Source organism: Anopheles stephensi, chromosome 2 (assembly GCF_013141755.1).
Source record: "Anopheles stephensi strain Indian chromosome 2, UCI_ANSTEP_V1.0, whole genome shotgun sequence".
Lineage (NCBI taxonomy): Eukaryota > Metazoa > Arthropoda > Insecta > Diptera > Culicidae > Anopheles > Anopheles stephensi.
The window spans coordinates 83,341,630-83,360,047 of NC_050202.1; the positions used below are offsets into that span (position 1 = coordinate 83,341,630).

Sequence of the window (18,418 nt, forward strand, 5' to 3'; positions counted from 1 at the left end):
CATAACAGCATCGAGGATCGTATCCCTTAGTTAGTCCTGCTACACGCAATACGTGGTATTAGTGAGTCTAGTAAGTCATTAGCTAGATGATTGGTCGGAATGTTCTAACCGATCGCTTAGCCACGAAGAAGACCCACCTTACCCACCGGAGCATCGGAAGGTATTTCTGGCCTCTGCTACTTTCCAGTTATCCGAGGCACGGTTGAACAAGATCAGGACAGAGTAACTCCTTGAGGACGGGAGTTTTAGCGCTCTGTGTAGCTTCAAGAAGCGACTGAAGATCGTCTTCTGAGGTATTCCAAGACGATCGACTGATAGATCGTCTAGTAAACTGTGGACGAAAAATCCGTTCATGATGCAAGCTTGCATTGCAGAGGACTCTAATAAGGCAGGAATTGCAACAAAAATCACCAAACACACAGTGACCATCAGTGACAAAGAGGGATCTTGTTTCCGCCATCCAAACATCCGCTTTTGAGTGAGGACTTGCACCCAAGCATCCAATATGACAAACGATGGATCGATTTGTCACCACTGTGGTTAGCAGCATCATCGATGCTCTAAGTCCTCCATAGCCGGCCGAATTTCAATGCCAAAGCTCCAAGGGATTCCCCTTTCACGTTCACCCCTGTTTCCCGACTATTTGCAAATATTTACAAAACGCTGTGCAATTCTATTATTAGTTCCCTAATTGAGGATAATTCAACCGTTCCATACTGCGATCGTCACAGCTGATGATCAGTCACTCAATGGTCTTGTGGTGCATACCCAAACTCACCCAGCCATAGTGTTCAGTGCTGTGCCCCAGCCGGACCGATCTTCCCGACCCAATAATGACGGTAGCCTCAATGGTTTGCCTTACCACCGCGCATGCATCTCACTGCGCCCCTAATGCACATGCATTACGGTGCATCTGTTGCGCACGATATATGAAGTAGGTCATGACCTTGTGCGACGCGGATGCTCAAGAGCAGCGGCGCATCCTCCCAACCCAGATATACACGCCATACCACTTCAGGAATCTGTACACCGTCAGACTGTAAAAAAAAGCACACACATACGCGCACCCGCCCGCCACCATGACGATCCACGATCGTACAAATGACCGACGCCAAGGTAAAAAGCTTATGCTGGGCTATGATTGTGTGCGTGCCCGTGACGGGTGCGACGGGTTCAGCCAAAAAGTCACCAAAATAACATTAGATAATAGAAGGCTAATGCCGGCACGATGGGTGTACGATGGCACGCACGGAGGAGACAGAGAAAGAATGCTACGCTAAGCACGGCTGGCCACCGGTCCGGGGTGGGAAACCGGAATCAAAATACCGGTTTTCGTATTTATTCATCCGTGCCCGCGGGTTCCACACGCCTGATGTGCGTGTGTGTGGTGCTCGGTCGTGGTGCTGATGCTGCTGCTGCCGCTGGTGCTGCTGGTCGCTGGTCTGGGTGTTATTCTGCTGCAGACACATCATGGGACGGTTGGTGCTTCAGGCTGGTCTGGCGGTTTGTTTGCTGATAACATTAGCGAGCAGCCAAAATGAAACGATTTCCACTGCCACGTCTGGCACGGTGGCGGATACGGGCGTGGACAGGCTGCAGCGAAGTTCGCAACAGTTTGCGCTACAGTTTTACCAGGTAAGGGCATCGGGTTAGCGGAAGCGTCCCACCAGCAAGTGACCTTGTGTTTCCAAAGAGTGGCTACGTTTTTTTTTTCTTATTTGGTTTTGTCTTGTCGCCCATTAACAACCGATCGATCGACGGTTAGCACGTCACCGAGCTGGTCGACTACAATCCAAACATAACGACGGTCAACATCATCGTGTCGCCGTTTTCGGCCTGGAATCTGCTGACCTTGATAACGGAGGGCGCATCCGGGCGGACACTGGACGAGCTGCTGGTCGCGCTGGATGTACGGCAGCAGGAACAGATACGCAACTTTTACAAACCATTCGTACAAAGCTTGAGGTAAGCTTGCAAAGTCCAGCAGAAAGCCAACAAAAAACGATTCTAAAATAGTGCTTTCGGGGGGAATATTTCCAGCCGGCTCGATCGAGATGTGCAGCTCGCATCGGCCCAGTACGTCATCACGGACGAAAACCGGCCGGTGTCGAAGGATTTCGAAACGAATTTGGACACGTTCTACAGCCCAACCGTGCTGCAGCCGATGAATTTTGCCGACCGTAATCAAACGTACGAGCGCGTGAATCAACTCGTTTACGACGCCACCAACGGCCAGATACCGAAAGCGATCGAGCTGAGCGATCTGGAGGAGGCGCGATTGATTATGCTGTCGGTCCTCTTCTTCCAAGGCCAATGGACGGTTAGTTAGAGGGAAAAGTTGTTGCGCGAAATGCGTGCTTACCCGGCGACCGATACTCTCCTCCTTGCAGATCCCATTCAATCGATCATTCACCACGAACGTGCCGTTCTACGATGAAAACGAGCAACCGATCGGTATGGTGCAGATGATGTTCCAGCGGGGCATTTTCCCGTTCGCTGGCTACAAGGAGCTGGATGCACAGATTCTCGAGCTTCCGTACGGGGCGAATCGAATGCTTAGCATGCTGCTTATCATGCCCCGGAAGGGAGTTCCGCTTGTGGAGGTGATCCGCAAGCTGAGCGGATATGGTGTGGATCGTGTGTTCGAGGAGCTTGACCGCAGCTTGGTGGACTTTGACGACGACGAGGTGGAGGTACATTTGCCAAAGTTTGAGTTCAGTTCCGACTACAACTTGATACCCATCTTGAATCAGGTGAGTGTGCGCGCGAGAATGTTTCGGCACAAGGGAACGGATCGAGTTAAACTCTTTTTTCTCTATCTACTTTACCAGATGGGCATTCGGGAAGCATTCGATTCCGGGGCCGCCAACTTCGGCAAAATCTCAGACCTCAACGCAATCTACGTCAGCAGCGTCATACAGCAAACCAAAATCGTTGTCAACGAGGAGGGCACAATGACGGCCGCCGTCACGACCGGTGTCTTTGCGAATAAGGCCACACCGCCACGCTTCCTCGCGAACCGTCCGTTCGGGTTTATGATCGTGAATCGACCGCAGAAGACGATCCTGTTTGCCGGCCAGGTTAAGCGACCCAATTTGGTTTAAGTCCGCGCTGAAACATTTTCGGAAAACATGGGATGCGGTAGATGGTAGAGCAAGCAAATAAATGGCAGCAGTATTTTGTGGTTTAATATCGGGCTGTATCGAACCGGTGTATTAGCTTAGGTACGGATCTATATCACGCTCCATTCGGTCGGATTCGGTCTCCGCTCCAACGGCACACGCCAGCAGCGTGTTGATGTTTTTCTCCTCTCCAGCACCGTACACATATCCGTTCGCTTTATCGATTGCATTTTTAAGTCGCAGCAGGCTCGGCTCGCGCCTAGCATCGAGCAACAGGAACGACACTAAACTGTAGTCCTCCACCATGGAAACGATGGCCGCGTTTAGCTGCTTGAATTTGTTCCCCAACCGGCTGGTGTCCATGCACTCGAGCAGATAGCTCAGATCCAACACTTCCGTGTAGTATTCCACGTTGAACGGGAGCTTCGCGTCTTGATCCTTCAGCTGGTCCGCCTTGCTAAGCACATTCACGTGCGGCAGGCCCATCTGTAGCATCGTGTGAAGGGAAAGCAGCAAGCAGGAGATGAATTTGTACGGTTCCAGGCAGTAGTGTGATTCGACGAGATGCACCGTACAGAGATGGTAGCCTAACTGTTCTAGCTTGGCGAAGATATTCTTCAGCGCGTTGTTGTGCGTGAAAAGTTCCACCTGACCCGGACAGTCGAAGATGAAGTAGTTACTGTCTAGGCTTTTCAGCTGATCCAACAACCATTGGAAGTTTGTCTCCAGGAACTCAATGCAGTAGATGAGGGCCCCGTTCGGACCGAGCCCGAACTGTTCCATTGCGTCCTGCACCGTGATCAGCTGCATAATGTCGACCGCACTCGTGTACTCCATGTTGTCGTTGGCTGGATCCAGATTCACGACCATCGCTTTGCGGCCTATTTTTTCCAGGAATGCTTGCATTTTGTGGCAGTAGCTAGTTTTCCCCGCGCCGGGCGGTCCAATCACAAGCTGCCCGTACAGCGGGGTTTGAGTTCGTAGCTTTACCAAACTGTTCTGCATCGTTTCGGCTCCGTGTTGTGGCGTGTGGGAAAAATTGCACCGAATACTGTTTGTTTACCAATTTACGGCTTTGTTGTGATGTAGTGACAGCAGCCACTGGTTTGACGTTTCTATACTGGGGCCACCGAGCACAGGGTGGCTCGTTCAAGGGAAAATGTTCCGACAATCTTTATGTTCTGCAGTTTATTGTTTTTTTATGGCTAAAACCATTGCAAATAAATAATTACACAAAATCATTATAAAAAGATCGTAAAAATTGGAATTTTTCAACACATTTTCTAGAAAACAAGAATCCAAAACAGTTCAAAAACTGACAGCTCACACCTTTGACGTTTCTTCCCGCTCGCGCAATCTTCCTCTTTGTTGCGCCCAGTTTATCAACGTCGCAGCCAAAGGAATGAAAAATCAATAATACAGCTTTGCTCCCATTCAAAGTCGAGATCCACCAAGGAACAAATCATCACTATCATCGGAAAGAAGCGCGCCGTACGTGTGTGTGTCTTTGTGCATTTGTGAGAGAAACCAGCGTTCCCCAGTACCGTGTGAAATTAAAATAAACCCCGTCAAAATACATCCACGATGGCCGACAACGAGCAGAAAGCGATGCAGCTGATTGCGGAAGCGGAGAAAAAGTTAAACTCATCGAAAAGTTTCTTCGGATCACTATTCGGGTAGGTCAATATGCGACTAAGCAAGCAGCCCGCACGAAACCCATCGAATCGCTATCTCCGCTGGAATGGGATGATCACGAAAACAAGAGACTCACCGTGCTAATTTGCTTACGGAATTGAGCAGCGGGTCACCTTACTGGATTTCTCCACTCCAGTGCCTGTGGTGCTGCTGCGAAAGGGTGTCTCCCACTTTTGCTCGCTCACTCACACCACCCCCCGGCCACCGAGGCTGCATGAAGGGAACTCTTTGTGTGTGCTCCCAACCCATTGGCAGGGCGGGCAGCAGCACCAGCCAGCAGAAGCGCTGCAATGGAAAACAATCAATAAAGCTAGCTTACTAATCTTCTGTACGGCGTCATTTCTGTCCCGTTTCTCTGTTCTAGCGGTGGTTCGAACAAGGTGGAGGAAGCGGTAGAATGTTACCAGCGGGCGGCAAACATGTTCAAAATGGCCAAAAAGTGGAGCCAGGCAGGATCGGCCTTCTGCGAGGCTGCCAATCTGCATGCCAAGGCGGGCAGCCGACACGATGCGGCCACCAACTACGTGGACGCATCGAACTGTTATAAAAAGGTGTGACACTTACCCACTACTCTTAAGCCATCGAAAACTGTTCCTTATAACGTGATTTCTCCTCACTACAGACCGATCCAAATGAAGCTGTGAACTGCCTGCTAAAGGCGATTGATATTTACACCGACATGGGCCGATTCACAATGGCCGCAAAACATCACCAGAGCATTGCAGAGATGTACGAAAATGAAGCAAACGATCTGGTACGTGCTGCCTGTTTAAGATTTTGTCTCTTCCAAATTGCTAAAGTGTTACCTTCTTTCCCTGAATCACAGCAACGAGCCGTACAGCATTACGAACAGGCGGCCGATTACTTCAAGGGCGAAGAATCCACCAGCTCGGCCAACAAGTGCATGCTGAAGGTGGCCCAATACGCGGCCCAGCTGGAGGACTACGAGAAAGCGATACAGATCTACGAGCAGGTGGCCGGTTCGTGTCTGGACAGCTCGCTGCTGAAGTACAGCGCCAAAGAGTACTTCTTCCGTGCGGCCCTGTGCCATCTGAGCGTGGATCTGCTCAATGCACAGCACGCGATGGAGAAATACGCACAACAGTACCCAGCATTCCAGGACTCGCGAGAATACAAGCTAGTGAAGGTAAGTTTCGCTGGGCTTCAGCGAAGTCATCAGAAGTCATAGAAGGGGGAAAAAGGAAGGAAATTCATTTCATTTCTATTGCTCTTTCTAGACGCTCTGCGAACATCTGGAGGAGCAGAACGTGGACGGGTTCACCGAGGCGGTCAAGGAGTACGACAGCATCTCCCGGCTGGACCAGTGGTACACCACGATCCTGCTGCGAATCAAGAAGCAGGCCAACGACAATCCGGACCTCCGATAAGCGGCTTACACCAAACGAACTATATCTATCACAACCATCGCTCGCTCGATTGGTCTCCCGCTTTGTGCGCCCTGTGCGCCCTCTGTGCTTAGCGATGGTGGCAATCTTCTACATATGTACGCGGCACCGCAAACCGTCGTTATTTAATTTTGGGGACCGCGTATGTTGGGTTCATAAAAAAAAACACTTTTACTCTAGCTTTATGTTTTACATTTTCCTTTCTTCAACGGTCGGTTCTGATAATGACGGTACACATATGGGAACGGTGCGTAAGACAAAATTTTAACCCTCCTTCTCTCTATCCCACTGGAAAACTCACATGGTACACAGAAGAAAAAAAAAAACATTTTATCCTCTCTAAAAGCGAAGTACTATAACGAAGAAAAAAAAACAAAATCAGAATGGCTAAAACTGTAAAGAAAACAAAGCTATATCGAAACCACCACCACCAGGTCACTCTCTTTCTTTTAAGTGTGTAATTAGCATTGCCACCAATATCCTCCTCGTTTAGCACAGGGTCACACGCTGATCGATCGTTCTCCCTCACCACTCCCCTTATTAATTGCGATTAACGCATACCGCAAGCGTTGAGTCTTACTCTCTGCTAGCCAGCTTATTATACTTTTTGTTTTGTTAATAAATTTAACTGCACTCTATATGTAGGTATTAGGGACGTTTAGCAACGGACACAAGGACACGTGTGTACGCGCGCGTGAATTGGGATTGTGAGTGGTGTAATTGAGCGGAACACACATCGTTTGCAGTGCAGATGCTTTCGTCCTCTGCTTTGCGAGGAACCTGGTTTTTGCCGCGGATTATAAATTACCAGCCTGCCAGTATAACATAGCAAAAAGTAAAACACCGTTCAATAGGCTAGTGAATGCGATCCTTTCGGGTTTTTGGGCGCGACGGCGGTGTAGTGATCCGGGAAGGGACGTCAAAGGGCGCTTCGAAACGATGGGGGGGGGGGGAGGGCATTACCAAGTAAAAATAGTCATGATTCGCTACTCAATTCGACATATAGGAAAGAGATATAGGAATTCTAGTAAACAAAGCAACAAACAACTAACACAAGTATGTATCTTCTCAACAACACCCCCAGCAAAATAATGGCAGCGAGAAATTTAGAATCAATCACATTGTTACTACCATTATACTATAAATATTTGCGTGTGCGTGTGTGTGTGGCGTGCGTACGCTGGCTCGTGTGCAAATTATTAGATCCCTGTTTGCCACGCGTAAGTGAGTGATCTACCACCTCCAGGATCCTAACACCGTATGCTGTGTGGCGGTGCTAAAGGCGCTATAAAGACACACACACACACACACAACGATCAGTAAGATAAATAGCGAAGCACTAGCGAAAAAATAACGTTAAAATGAAGGCCTGATGGCATTTGGAAGGCCTGCAATTATCACTTTCTTGCTAACGAAAAAAAACACACACACACACACCCACAAAGCAACACAACATTAAACTATTATTAATGTAAACGAAGTCGGAAAGCGGAGGCAATTGAAAAAAAGCAGCATATAATGTACTCTCGATAATATGCGCCACAGACAGAACAACTTACAACACATAGGAAGACAGTGAAGAAAGAAGGTAGGGAGGGGGGGGGGGTCATGATGAGAGCGCGCAGTGGAGGAAAAAAAACACAAACACACACAAAACTATACTAACGATTACATGTTTCCAATTGAATTGCAATAACAAACTACCGTGAATGAAGTCAATAAAATAAAATCAACGCTATAAACTGCGCGTCGTTGGTGATCATTGATTCCATAGAGGGGACTGTCGGGCGTATATCACTGGACAGGGTCAGATCGTAGATCAGGCGGGTGAAGCTTGTTAAGGGTTTTTGCTGCTTAGGTTACTATCAGCAGATCGTATCGTATGCCAAGATAGCAACATTCCTCGAGATCGTCGCCGTCTACTATTGATCATGATCTACGTTCCAGATAGGCTCCATCTAAGGTTATTAGGTTCGGGAAAACAGGTACTTTCTTTTGATTGATCTTAAGGTCCTTGTCAAAGCGGCCTCGAGAGAGAGAGAGAGGCTTGGCCAAGAGACCTCGATAAAGAGGCCTTATCAAAGAAGCCTTGTCCAAGAGGCCTCGTCAAAGGGATCTCGTCAAAGCGGTCTCGAGAAAGATGCTTGGCCAATAGACCTCGATAAAGAGGCCTTATCAAAAGGAGCCTTGTCCAAGAGGCCTCGTCAAAGGGTCCTCTTCAAAGCGGTCTCGTGAAAGATACTTAGCCAAGAGACCTCGATAAAGAGGCCTCATCAAAGGAACCTAGTCCAAGAGGCCTCCTCAAAGGGATCTCGTCAAAGCGGCTCTAGACCTCGATAAAGAGGCCTTGTCCAAGGGGCCTTGTCAAAGGGACCTCCTCAAAAGGATCTTTGATAAAACGAAGCTTGTGAGGCAAAAAAGAACTGATGCAAACCAGAACCAAAATCTTGAGTTTGAGGAGCTTTGGAAAATCTGGAATTGAAAACTCATCCCTCGTTTCAGAAACTGTTTTCAATAGAGGAATCACATAGAAGTCACCAACAGCTGTAAAATGATCACCGGACTTCTGTTATGTGTGCTGCTCTTGTTATGAGAATCACACCGGACAACCTGGAGCGATCGAAGATTTCGAAAGGAAATCTCTTCCGAATACGTTATAGATGGCATCTTGTAAATGAAAAAATGAACATGTTAGGGTATAACTCGAAATATCCGTAAAGTGTCAATTTCCCATTTCTGGCCGTGCTAGTGTTAAATGACCATTCATCGGCACGGCACGGAACCAACCGTTGGATGAGTAAGCATCGGTACCGTCCGTTTCGCTGCAGAGCAAATGCAACCCCCGGCAATTCACAAACAATCTCAACGAAAAACCCTCCTCGAAATATCCTTCCCGATCCCAGCGCAGGACACGAACGGCATTAGGGTGTGCAAGGATTTTTCACCCCTTGTCGTGTGTGTTTTGGGGTTGCTCTATCTACTCACCACCACCATTAACCAAGGCGGCGGCAAAAATACATGCTCACTTTCGCGCGCACCCTACACTATCCGACGGGGAACGCACACACCATCATCATCAAAGTAGGCACCCAAATGTCCTTTTCATGTGTGCGCGTGTGTGTGTGCGTGGTTTATATCGAGACGATGTAATTGTTTCCGAACAACAACCTGGGGAGTGGTGTTGGACTGTCGTTTTCCTTCATTTGTTTTTTTGCATGCGCACAACACACGTGCGTGTTTGATTGCGCGAGTTTGTGTGTATTGGTGGCGATTCGGTGCGACAGGACGGTGCAGCAGCAGCAAGGATATTTCGGTCGTCGTTCCCTCTTTTTCACCCTTCGCGCGGTGGAAAACTGGGAGGAAAATAACTCCTTCAGCACCCAGCAGCAGAGCGAAGGATGTTAGTGCGTGTGTTAGGTGTCAGTCGAATTTAGTTCGCGGACGGTTCTCGGTCGTCGACAAAATGTGTGTCCGTTTTGGTGGATTTAGCACGTACTAACTAAGCTCGGCAAAGGATCCGAAAAAACAGGGATTAGACTATTAAATGAAACAGTCCCAGCTAGAGCGAGAAATATTGTTCGATGTCAGAAGTACAGACCGACGGTGTCCGAGAGTTCGAGAGTCCGCATATCCGCCGCCTCATTCCTTGATATGGAGGAGAGAGCCGTTCGATGGGGGGCAACGGTGGAGATGAAAATTATGAAATCGTTCGTCTGAACTCATCGGAGGTGGTGGTCCTGTGTCCACTGCAAAATAGAGTGCAACTGTGGTGCCATTAGACCTCGATGCCGTGAGTCCAAGAACTGGTTGTAAAAAAAAACCCCCAACGCGGATGTACGGTGTTTGTGCGAAACTGTGTGCAATCGTAAAAAAAGCGTGAAAATTACTGCGACAAATTGCTATAAACATTGTGTTGTAAAACAAACTGACTGGGGCTCCCAATACTCCCCCATCCCGTAGGGAACGTTTTTCTGTAGTAAAAGTATTGCCACATACAATAACACAAGGGCCAGGTGCATGCAGTTTTCGGTTCGGATTTGCTCAGCAATCCATTTTCACAATTCATCGCAGTGGGCCCCCGTTTCCATACACTAAACACTAGCAACACCCCAACCTGAGCGATGTGGGTTGCTAGATAGCGGCGGAACCGTACACGCATGCTGGACACGACCAGGAACAAAAAAAGGTGAACAGCAATAATTGGGTCAATTTTTGGGCCACATCGGACAACGGTCATCATAATTCCTAAGCATTACGGAACATTAAACGTGAACATTACACGGTGCCCGCCTACCAGTCCCGGTGATGACAACCGGAGGGACCCGATTGTTTGGTGCAGATATCGCTCCATTCTGACAAGCAGCAGAGTGTATCCGCCCCTGCCATTCGAATACGGCAACAACAGCCTCGCGATACGCAGTGTGATAATCGAACTGTGCTCAGTGGAAGCTATGGAAAAACGCGATCGTCCGAAAGAGCGATCCGGTGGTGTGTAGTTGGACGGTGGTGGCTCCGGGAACCTGGAACGTGAATCGGAACTACAGACACACACACACACACACACACACACACAATGCCATCATCAAGAGGCTTCTACGGCTACTAGACGTTAGGAGGCGTAGGAGACGTCCCGGATACCGCTCCCTCCCAAAAAAACAAGGGACTAACTACTATCCGGCTGTCAATCTTAGTGAACCTTAGTAGCCAGTAATCCTGGTTGGCAAGGCAACGCACAAAAACATCTCAACCACCCCCCGGTAAACAATTAACGCAGCTGTGGACGGAAATGTGTCTATGATGAGACTGTCGAAGGTGTCGCCGAAGAAATGCTTTTTTCTTGTTTTATGTTTCGCCGTACTGATATTATTAGTGTTCAACTTAAGGTAATAACATTTGCAAACTAGCATCGTTCACTACTTTGTACACAGTGATGAGGAAGCTTTTTGTTTAATTCTCCTTTGTGCAGGGATAAAGATTGGAGTACGAAATCGCCACATGTGCTATATGCGAGGGATGAATACCAGCTGGATGAAACGAATCGGCGGCACGAGGTACTGTACATCTCAGATAGGACAGAGCACAGATTTAGTCCGCTTAGTATGTAATTAAGCGTATTAAGTGTGGGGAGATTAGATCTTCAACTCTCCACAATTCTGTGCCCATTGACACACGCAACGGTTTCTGATGGTCGATACGTGTTTCAACCTCGTTTTAGCCATCCGTTACGACCGTCGAAACAGTCGATACAGCTGATCGTGCTGACAAGGAGAACGATATCGCCGACTACGGCAAGTCCCGGTCGGACGAGCGGCCTAAGGACACGCTGACCGCCACCGATCTGCCATGGTACTTCTCGCAGGGTATGCGATACCCGAAGCCGGCGAGGCGCAACCGCAAGACGAACAAGCGGCTGGCCAGACTGTTGCCGGGTGAAACGTCGCGCGGTGATCGTATCAGCAACCAGCTGATGTTCGTACCGCCCAACTACGAGACAATCAAACGGAAGGGCAAGCTGAAAACGATCCTGCTGTACAACGGGCTTAGCCCGTGGAACGTGAAAGCCGGCCGGGACGTGTTTCTCAGCTCCAAGTGCCCCGTTTCTACCTGCGCGATTACGGCGCAGCGGGAAAAGGCCACCACCGCCGATCTGGTGCTGTACAAGGATCACTACATCCCGCCATCGGTGCCCCGATCAGCGTACCAGATCTACATGATGTACTTTCTGGAGTGTCCGTACCACACGCAGCACGTCAAATATCCGGACGTGTTCAACTGGACGGCTACGTACAGGTTTGTCGAGTCGAGTGTCCGCCGGCACATTACGGGCTGGAGCTCTAAAGCTGTCGTTTGCTCTCTCTCTCTCTCTCACCACACACCACAGGAAGGATAGTGATATAGTCGCACCGTACGAGAAGTGGGAATACTTCGATCCTCGCATCCGACAGGTGGAGCAGGATCGGAACTATGCGCTCAACAAGACGCGCAAGGTGGCCTGGTTCGTTTCGAACTGTGGTGCACGCAACGGACGCCTTCAGTATGCGCACGAGCTGCAGAAATACATCCAGGTAAGGCGATTCGACCAACGATCGAAGCAACGGAGCAGATCTCACCACCAGGTTCCCCTGTATTGCAGGTCGACATTTATGGTGCCTGTGGAACGTTCAAGTGTTCCCGCAGTACGGCGGAGCGCTGCTTCGAGATACTGGACCGTGACTACAAGTTCTATCTTGCCTTCGAAAACTCCAACTGCAAGGACTACATCACGGAAAAGTTCTTCGTCAATGCCTTAACGCGCAACGTGCTGCCGATCGTGATGGGTGCCCGGCCGGAAGACTACGAGGCCAGCTCGCCCCAAAAGTCCTACATCCACGTGGACGAGTTCGGTTCGCCGAAGGAGCTGGCCGAATATCTGCACCTGCTCGACCGGAACGACGAGCTGTACAACTCGTACTTCAAGTGGAAGGGTACGGGCGAATTCATCAACACGTACTACTGGTGCCGGGTGTGCGCGATGCTGCACGACGAAGCCTCCTTCCGGCGGCCCAAATCGTACGACGACATTAACGAATGGTGGCGCGGACCGGGCGTCTGTACGAACGGCTCGTGGCGCAACTTCCGGGCGCGCAATCCCGAAAAACCGGCCGCCGATAGCCGATGAGCAAACACGCGCGCGCGCGTGGTGAAGATGTATTATAGCAAAGTTCCTTTCTTTTTTTCGAATTTTTAATGGCTTGCGGGAGTGCAACCGTACTAGCAGCGAGAGGGGGTTGCATGGGGTCCCGCGAGTCCTTACCAGGGTTTTTTAGTATTCTTTTCTCGAAGGACAGTTTCGTTTTGAACACGTTGTTTAGCAGATTATTTGAACATTACACGAGGCGGACGTGTGTCTAATGATTGCTGAAGCAGAAGGGAGAGTAGCAGTTGCTCATACCAGTATTACGTACGAGCGCGCGCTCGACTAGCTAGAATAGTGGCGGGAATGGGAAATGGAGCGGCTGAGATGGCAGTGTGTGGGAAAGTGCAGGAAGGAACTTCTTAGCGGTCTTTAGAGCGATTTTTGAATCTACCAAGAGCGCGCCGGAAGGCGGCTGGCTGTAAGTAAAAATTGTGTTACTTAAACTATTTTTCAAATACATTATCTTTTGATCGATGTAGATAAAACAGAACGACGAGGCTGGATTATTGTATTATTTTTTTTCCTTTTTGTTGGCTTATTTTAATTGAGAACGTGTTTTGGTTTTTGTGGTGAATTTAAACGACAAATTTGTACTTATGGCACGTAAATCAAAAACTATAACTAACTGAATGCGAATACAGGGTGCAGATCTGGTAGGAAAACAATCTCCATCGGTAGCGTGTGGTGAGAAGCCGGAGGGATTAAAATTGGCAGGATTTAAACTTTACGACGAGTTCTTTGATCTCGTTTTGGGGCGCATTTTTAAGCAGCTTCATCAGTATCTTACGCTTAAGTGCTTCCGCTTCGACGGTTTTAGAGAGCTAACGAGAGAGAGAGTGAGAGGGAAAAGGGCAGACAGAAGGAGAGTAGTTAGGTCTCAATTCTTGGCCACGGAATCCTAGAGTGAAGTAGTATCCTCATTATCACTTACCTCGTACGCTCGTTTGATGATGGCCGTGGGCATTCCCGCCAGCTTGGCTGCATTAAAGCCGTACGACTTCGGGCATGCACCGTCCGTATAGCGATACAGAAAGGTGACCGTCTCCTGCGTTGGATCATCCCCGTCTTCATTTTCCACCATACAAGCCTAAAGGACGAAGCGATACGAGATGCTTTAAGATCTGTCTCAACTCTGTCAGCAACTGTCTCCATCTGTCTTACCATGTGCCCGAGCGCGATTCGCGGATCATCGTGGAAGCTGTCCACCAGATTGTGGTAGTGCGTCGAGAACATGGTGCGACACTTTAAATCTGCCAGGTAGTGTACGACGGAACCGGCCACTGCCGTCCCATCGTATGTTGCCGTTCCCCGGCCCAGCTCATCCAACAGCACCAGACTGTCGGCGGTCGCGTGCTTCAGGATGGCGGACGTTTCGTTCAGCTCCACCAGGAATGTACTGTGGCCGGCCATAATGTCATCGCTGGCGCCGAGTCGCGTAAAGATACGATCGATAAGCGTCATCCGGCAGCTTTCGGCCGGTATTCTCGAGCCGATCTGTGCCATCACGGCCAGCAAACCGACCTGCCGCATCAGCGTACTCTTACCGCCCATGTTAGGGCCGGTCAGCAGAACCAGATTGGCTTTGCCTGCTCCACCACCGATCGCTACGCCGTTCGGGATGAAACTTTCGGCCGCATCGCTCGCGAGACACGGATGAATGCCTTCCGCGATTTCGATGAACGATGTGCCGGACCCGTTCGCCGCATCTGCCCGATCGAGCAGCTCCGGCACACACGCGAGCCCTTCCGAGCGGGCATATTCCGCGAGCGAGGTTAGCACATCGAGCATGGCCACCAGATCGATGCATCCCTTCCACATCTCGTAATTGCGCGAAAATCGTTCAAAGATTCGGCGCGCCAAATCCTTCAGGACCGATTTTCTACGTTCTTCCAGCTGCATCATCTGCTTGAGGAAATGGCGCGTTTCCTCAGTGTGGAAGCGTTTCGTCCCATTCTTGCCGGCTTTGGTGCCTTCCAGCGTGTAGTCGCTGTTGGCTTTCTTCGCCCGTGCTTCCGGCACCTCCAGCTGGAACCGTTTCTTGTCGTTCCCGAAGTACTTGACGGTGCAGCCGAAGAATTTAACCTGCTGCACGAGATAATCGTCCAGCTCGCGGTTTAAATCCTGTATTTCCTGCTCGATGGCGTCGTATTCCGCGTCGAGCCCATTCTCCGGCACGATACTGCCGCTCTTGAGCGCATTTTCGTGATCGAACGAGCTTTCGAAGAATTGTATCTGCCGCTCCATCGATGGGAAGATGCCCGAAGGGGAGGAATCCGCCTTCTGCGTTAGCCGTACGAGCAGTTTGGAGGAGGTGCCCGAAAACAGCTTGGGCAGTGCGAGCAGCGATTCAAATCCTTTCAGCGTGGCGATGAAATCACGCATTTTCTTCTTCCCATACACGTGCTCTTCGTAGAGGATGGCCCGTTTGGCCGGGTGATTGGCGAGCGCGAGTCCAAACCCATGGATCTGGGCCAAATGTCGTTCCATGTCGGGCAGTTGTCCAAGAATCTGACGAACGTTCTGCAGCAGATCGACATTCTCGATCAGCTCGCCGACGGCTTCCTGGCGCTGTAGGATTTCCTCCTTCACGCAACTCGGTGCACAGATCCAGTTGTGCAGCAACCGTTTGCCGAACTTGGTGCAACAGTGATCCATTCGGTCCACCAGCGATCCTTCCGATCCAACAATCTTCAGATTGTTCAGCGTAATAGAATCCAGCACCATGAAACGCTTTGCGCTGGCCGCTCCGAGCCGCTTCTCGAGCGACTCGTTCGAGGTTGCTTTATCCTCATCGAACGGAACGTACTCTTCAAAGGTGGCTAACGAAAGCACCTGCTGATCTAGCAGACATCGCTGCAAATACCAAACGCACCCACCGAGCGCTTTCAAAGCAAGCCGGTAAGACTCTTTCGGTGTTAAGCCCAAACTGTCAGCATCGTCCAGCATGGTGCGCAGTGCCGGCGGCCACTTGGAGCCCTCCTTTGCCGAGCCTTCTCCGTAGATCGATTCCGCCAGATACTTGAGCGTTGTTTCGCCCGACCAAAACTGGCTTCCGGTAGTGAGGGCCTCACGCTTTACGTTCGCAAGCAAGGTGCGCAAGACGCGCTGCGTTCCCTCCGACAGATTGCCAGCTCCGGCACGCTCGTGCAGCACCAGCACCGGTGGATAGTGCGATAGGAACGTGAGCAGCCGCGACTGCTGATTGTCATCATCAAACTCGCCGAGATGGAACAATCCGATCGAGGTGTCGATGAAACAAACGCCATACCGACTGCCCGCTCCTTGGCGGAAACTTTCCGTAAGCGCCAGCATGTACCGGGGCTGGTGGTTTGCGGTGATGCTTACCTGCTGCCCGAAAACCTCCGTGCCCATCACGGTGATCTGACAAATCTCGCGACGAACCACCTTATCGTACTTGCTGTTCGTTCGCTCGACCTTACACCGTTCCTGCATCATGTCGGGCGTTTCGGTCTGCTCGACCCGTGCCACCTTGAAGCCCTTTTCGACCAGGGTGGTCGACATACGGTCGTACGCCGCTTCGGGAAACCCGGAATGAGCGAACTCACCCCGCATGAAGCTGAAACCCAGCTCCGTTACGCCGACCTCCGCATCCATGTGGTACAGTTCGTAGAACTTGCCAACCTTGAAGAACAGGACACAGTCGAAGTTTTTGCTCTTCAGCATCCACCACTGTCGCATGGCCTGTAGTGGAGAGCGAGAAAAGAAGAATATTGCTTTATTTCCAACGAAAAACTCTCCTCCGCCAATCTTACCGGTGTCAGCGTGTTGAGGTAAGAATCCGGCACGTACAGTGTTCGGCTGTCGTACTTCTCACTGCCGGGCCGATTACCGTGAATATCTTTGATTTTGTTCGGCTTCAAAAAGTCCAGCTTCTGGTGCGTCCAAACGGTCGGTTCGTCCAGCACCGGACCCGGTTCATCGGCCGGTTCGCTTATTTTTTCTAATTTTATCTTTTTCTGCACCGGACCATCATCCGACTCTTGCTTGGACGATCGCTCACCCTTTCGCTCATCGCTCGATTCGGTTGGTTCGTTTGGCCGCTCAAACGACGATAGCGATGCGAACCGCTTCGTCCCAGTTTGTTCATCATCATGGTTCTCCAGATTGTTATTGTTATTCGGTTTGTTCTCATTGTTGCGACCACCGGCGTCGCCTTCCTCGGTGTCGGACGTGTCGTCCAGCATCAGGATACGACGACGCTTCTTTTTCGTTCCAATTTCTTCTTCCTCCCCATCTTTCACACCCGGTTTCACAGGAACTGGTCGTTTTTCCTTGCCAATCGATTCGCTTTCCTTTTTAACTGCGACTTTCGAGCTTTTCGGAGTGCCATTGGTTTGATTGTTCGACGATGACCGGTCAGCAGCAGTAGCACCACCGGCAGCAAGCGCACTCGTCGGGGTTGATGGATTTGCCGCCGGTTTCTTCGTGCTTGCGGGCGACCTGGCAAAGTAATTGTGCAGTGTGTTGGGAGAGCTGGGAAATTTTTCCTTGTTTTTGGACATTGTACAAAGAAGGACACACGGATTCACTAGAAACTCGTCTTCGCAAGAAAACAATCGTACTTTCTGGGAAAGTGGGAACCACACGCGCACGATCAACAAACCGCGCGACTTTTTGTTTCGCTGTTTGACGTTTGACGCGCGCTTTTTCAAACTGTCAAGGTTTACATAGCAAGGGTGTGCCAGTATACATAGCCTTGAATGCAGTGAAGGACGCACAATGGGACGCGACAAGTTAATTGTTTTTCATATATTCTATATGAGTTTTCGTATAATATTTGTTGATTAAAACCATTGATTGTGATATTCTCTACACAAATAAAAATAAATACACGGTTTTATGAAAATTACACTTTTTATTAGAGAAAGAGTGTCGACAAACAGCGCTCCACGATTCACAACGGACTGTTGTAGGGTTCTTGCTGGTAACTCTGATATAAAAAAAACATGCTGGTTCGTCGAGTACTGGTAGTGCTACCGGGAAGAAAAAATGGGTGAGATTCTAGCATAAAGTTCGACTATCGTGAAAGTGTTGCAAGAGCGGGAACAAATCGGTTGGTAATACGTTCGCGGATCTCTGATTCTTAAGATTTTACATCAGATCTGTTGCTTATCCACCCAAGTAAACAGTTGCGCGCGTCGCGGATAAGGTTGCTGGTAGTGGAACGGTTTGATAAGCATTTGTGGAAGATGGCTTAGTAGCTATCAGTTCCGTAGAGTGTTCCACTACCGCCCATTGCCAAAAACCAACAATCACACTCTTGAGACGCTCTTAGAGGGACGTTTACCATGAGGTTTTTATAGACCCCCCTTCTTGTTCTAGAGTGATTGTGTGACCAAACAGTGTAGTGAAGAGTGTTTCTATCAGCAATATCCTATCTGGAACTGTCCCGCTGGGTTCGGTTTTCAGGAAAGGACTACTTACAGCAGGTGCTCACTCCTATAGGAAAAAAGACGCCTGTCTGATCCAAAGCAGGTAAGTAGAACGAACCATGGGAC

At 49.8% G+C, this 18,418-nt stretch overlaps 5 protein-coding genes across 6 annotated transcripts; 3 read left to right on the plus strand and 2 right to left on the minus strand.

Annotated features, from left to right (window-relative positions):
* The first annotated feature begins 1,302 nt into the window (after nt 1–1,302).
* On the plus strand, nt 1,303–3,192 carry LOC118505735 (serine protease inhibitor 77Ba). Of its 2 annotated transcripts, none has more exons than XM_036041923.1 (5): nt 1,303–1,635; nt 1,766–1,965; nt 2,017–2,320; nt 2,391–2,753; nt 2,832–3,192. In XM_036041923.1, the coding sequence occupies exons 1-5, from the start codon at nt 1,471–1,473 to the stop codon at nt 3,102–3,104; spliced, it is 1,305 nt and encodes a 434-aa protein (XP_035897816.1). In that variant the 5' UTR covers nt 1,303–1,470; the 3' UTR covers nt 3,105–3,192. The 2 variants fall into 2 exon arrangements, with proteins under 2 accessions (XP_035897816.1, XP_035897817.1); XM_036041924.1 differs by having other exon boundaries at nt 1,308–1,635; nt 2,041–2,320.
* Nucleotides 3,178–4,256, minus strand: LOC118505736 (GPN-loop GTPase 2). The gene has a single exon (XM_036041926.1). It carries the CDS (start codon nt 4,125–4,127, stop codon nt 3,216–3,218), a length of 912 nt encoding a protein of 303 aa, XP_035897819.1. The 5' UTR covers nt 4,128–4,256; the 3' UTR covers nt 3,178–3,215.
* Nucleotides 4,257–4,449: 193 nt separating this feature from the next.
* LOC118505737 (alpha-soluble NSF attachment protein) lies at nt 4,450–7,966 on the plus strand. The gene is made up of 5 exons (XM_036041927.1): nt 4,450–4,798; nt 5,182–5,368; nt 5,440–5,571; nt 5,644–5,964; nt 6,056–7,966. Exons 1-5 carry the CDS (start codon nt 4,707–4,709, stop codon nt 6,203–6,205), a joined length of 882 nt encoding a protein of 293 aa, XP_035897820.1. The 5' UTR covers nt 4,450–4,706; the 3' UTR covers nt 6,206–7,966.
* A 1,730-nt stretch (nt 7,967–9,696) lies between these two features.
* Nucleotides 9,697–13,389, plus strand: LOC118505739 (glycoprotein 3-alpha-L-fucosyltransferase A). The gene is made up of 5 exons (XM_036041929.1): nt 9,697–11,106; nt 11,190–11,274; nt 11,439–12,013; nt 12,105–12,288; nt 12,357–13,389. The coding sequence occupies exons 1-5, from the start codon at nt 11,018–11,020 to the stop codon at nt 12,879–12,881; spliced, it is 1,458 nt and encodes a 485-aa protein (XP_035897822.1). The 5' UTR covers nt 9,697–11,017; the 3' UTR covers nt 12,882–13,389.
* Nucleotides 13,390–13,429: 40 nt separating this feature from the next.
* LOC118505738 (probable DNA mismatch repair protein Msh6) lies at nt 13,430–17,544 on the minus strand. The gene is made up of 4 exons (XM_036041928.1): nt 16,673–17,544; nt 14,061–16,601; nt 13,831–13,986; nt 13,430–13,720 (listed from the first exon to the last, which is right to left on the minus strand). Exons 1-4 carry the CDS (start codon nt 17,420–17,422, stop codon nt 13,601–13,603), a joined length of 3,567 nt encoding a protein of 1,188 aa, XP_035897821.1. The 5' UTR covers nt 17,423–17,544; the 3' UTR covers nt 13,430–13,600.
* Between the last annotated feature and the right edge of the window lie 874 nt (nt 17,545–18,418).

What these genes read in the sequence shown, in the direction of transcription:
- LOC118505735 (XM_036041923.1), top strand. Translation starts at nt 1,471, where the DNA reads ATGGGACGGTTGGTGCTTCAGGCTGGTCTGGCGGTTTGTTTGCTGATA. An exon ending in CCATTCGTACAAAGCTTGAG is followed by an intron (nt 1,966 to 2,016) that starts GTAAGCTTGCAA and finishes ATTCTAAAATAG; the next exon opens with TGCTTTCGGGGGGAATATTT. An exon ending in TCTTCCAAGGCCAATGGACG is followed by an intron (nt 2,321 to 2,390) that starts GTTAGTTAGAGG and finishes TCCTCCTTGCAG; the next exon opens with ATCCCATTCAATCGATCATT.
- LOC118505736 (XM_036041926.1), bottom strand. Translation starts at nt 4,127, where the DNA reads ATGCAGAACAGTTTGGTAAAGCTACGAACTCAAACCCCGCTGTACGGG.
- LOC118505737 (XM_036041927.1), top strand. Translation starts at nt 4,707, where the DNA reads ATGGCCGACAACGAGCAGAAAGCGATGCAGCTGATTGCGGAAGCGGAG. An exon ending in CATCGAACTGTTATAAAAAG is followed by an intron (nt 5,369 to 5,439) that starts GTGTGACACTTA and finishes TCCTCACTACAG; the next exon opens with ACCGATCCAAATGAAGCTGT. An exon ending in GAGAATACAAGCTAGTGAAG is followed by an intron (nt 5,965 to 6,055) that starts GTAAGTTTCGCT and finishes TGCTCTTTCTAG; the next exon opens with ACGCTCTGCGAACATCTGGA.
- LOC118505739 (XM_036041929.1), top strand. Translation starts at nt 11,018, where the DNA reads ATGATGAGACTGTCGAAGGTGTCGCCGAAGAAATGCTTTTTTCTTGTT. An exon ending in AACTGGACGGCTACGTACAG is followed by an intron (nt 12,014 to 12,104) that starts GTTTGTCGAGTC and finishes CACACACCACAG; the next exon opens with GAAGGATAGTGATATAGTCG. An exon ending in AGCTGCAGAAATACATCCAG is followed by an intron (nt 12,289 to 12,356) that starts GTAAGGCGATTC and finishes CCTGTATTGCAG; the next exon opens with GTCGACATTTATGGTGCCTG.
- LOC118505738 (XM_036041928.1), bottom strand. Translation starts at nt 17,422, where the DNA reads ATGTCCAAAAACAAGGAAAAATTTCCCAGCTCTCCCAACACACTGCAC. An exon ending in ACCTCAACACGCTGACACCG is followed by an intron (nt 16,602 to 16,672) that starts GTAAGATTGGCG and finishes TCTCCACTACAG; the next exon opens with GCCATGCGACAGTGGTGGAT. An exon ending in GAATCGCGCTCGGGCACATG is followed by an intron (nt 13,987 to 14,060) that starts GTAAGACAGATG and finishes TTCGTCCTTTAG; the next exon opens with GCTTGTATGGTGGAAAATGA.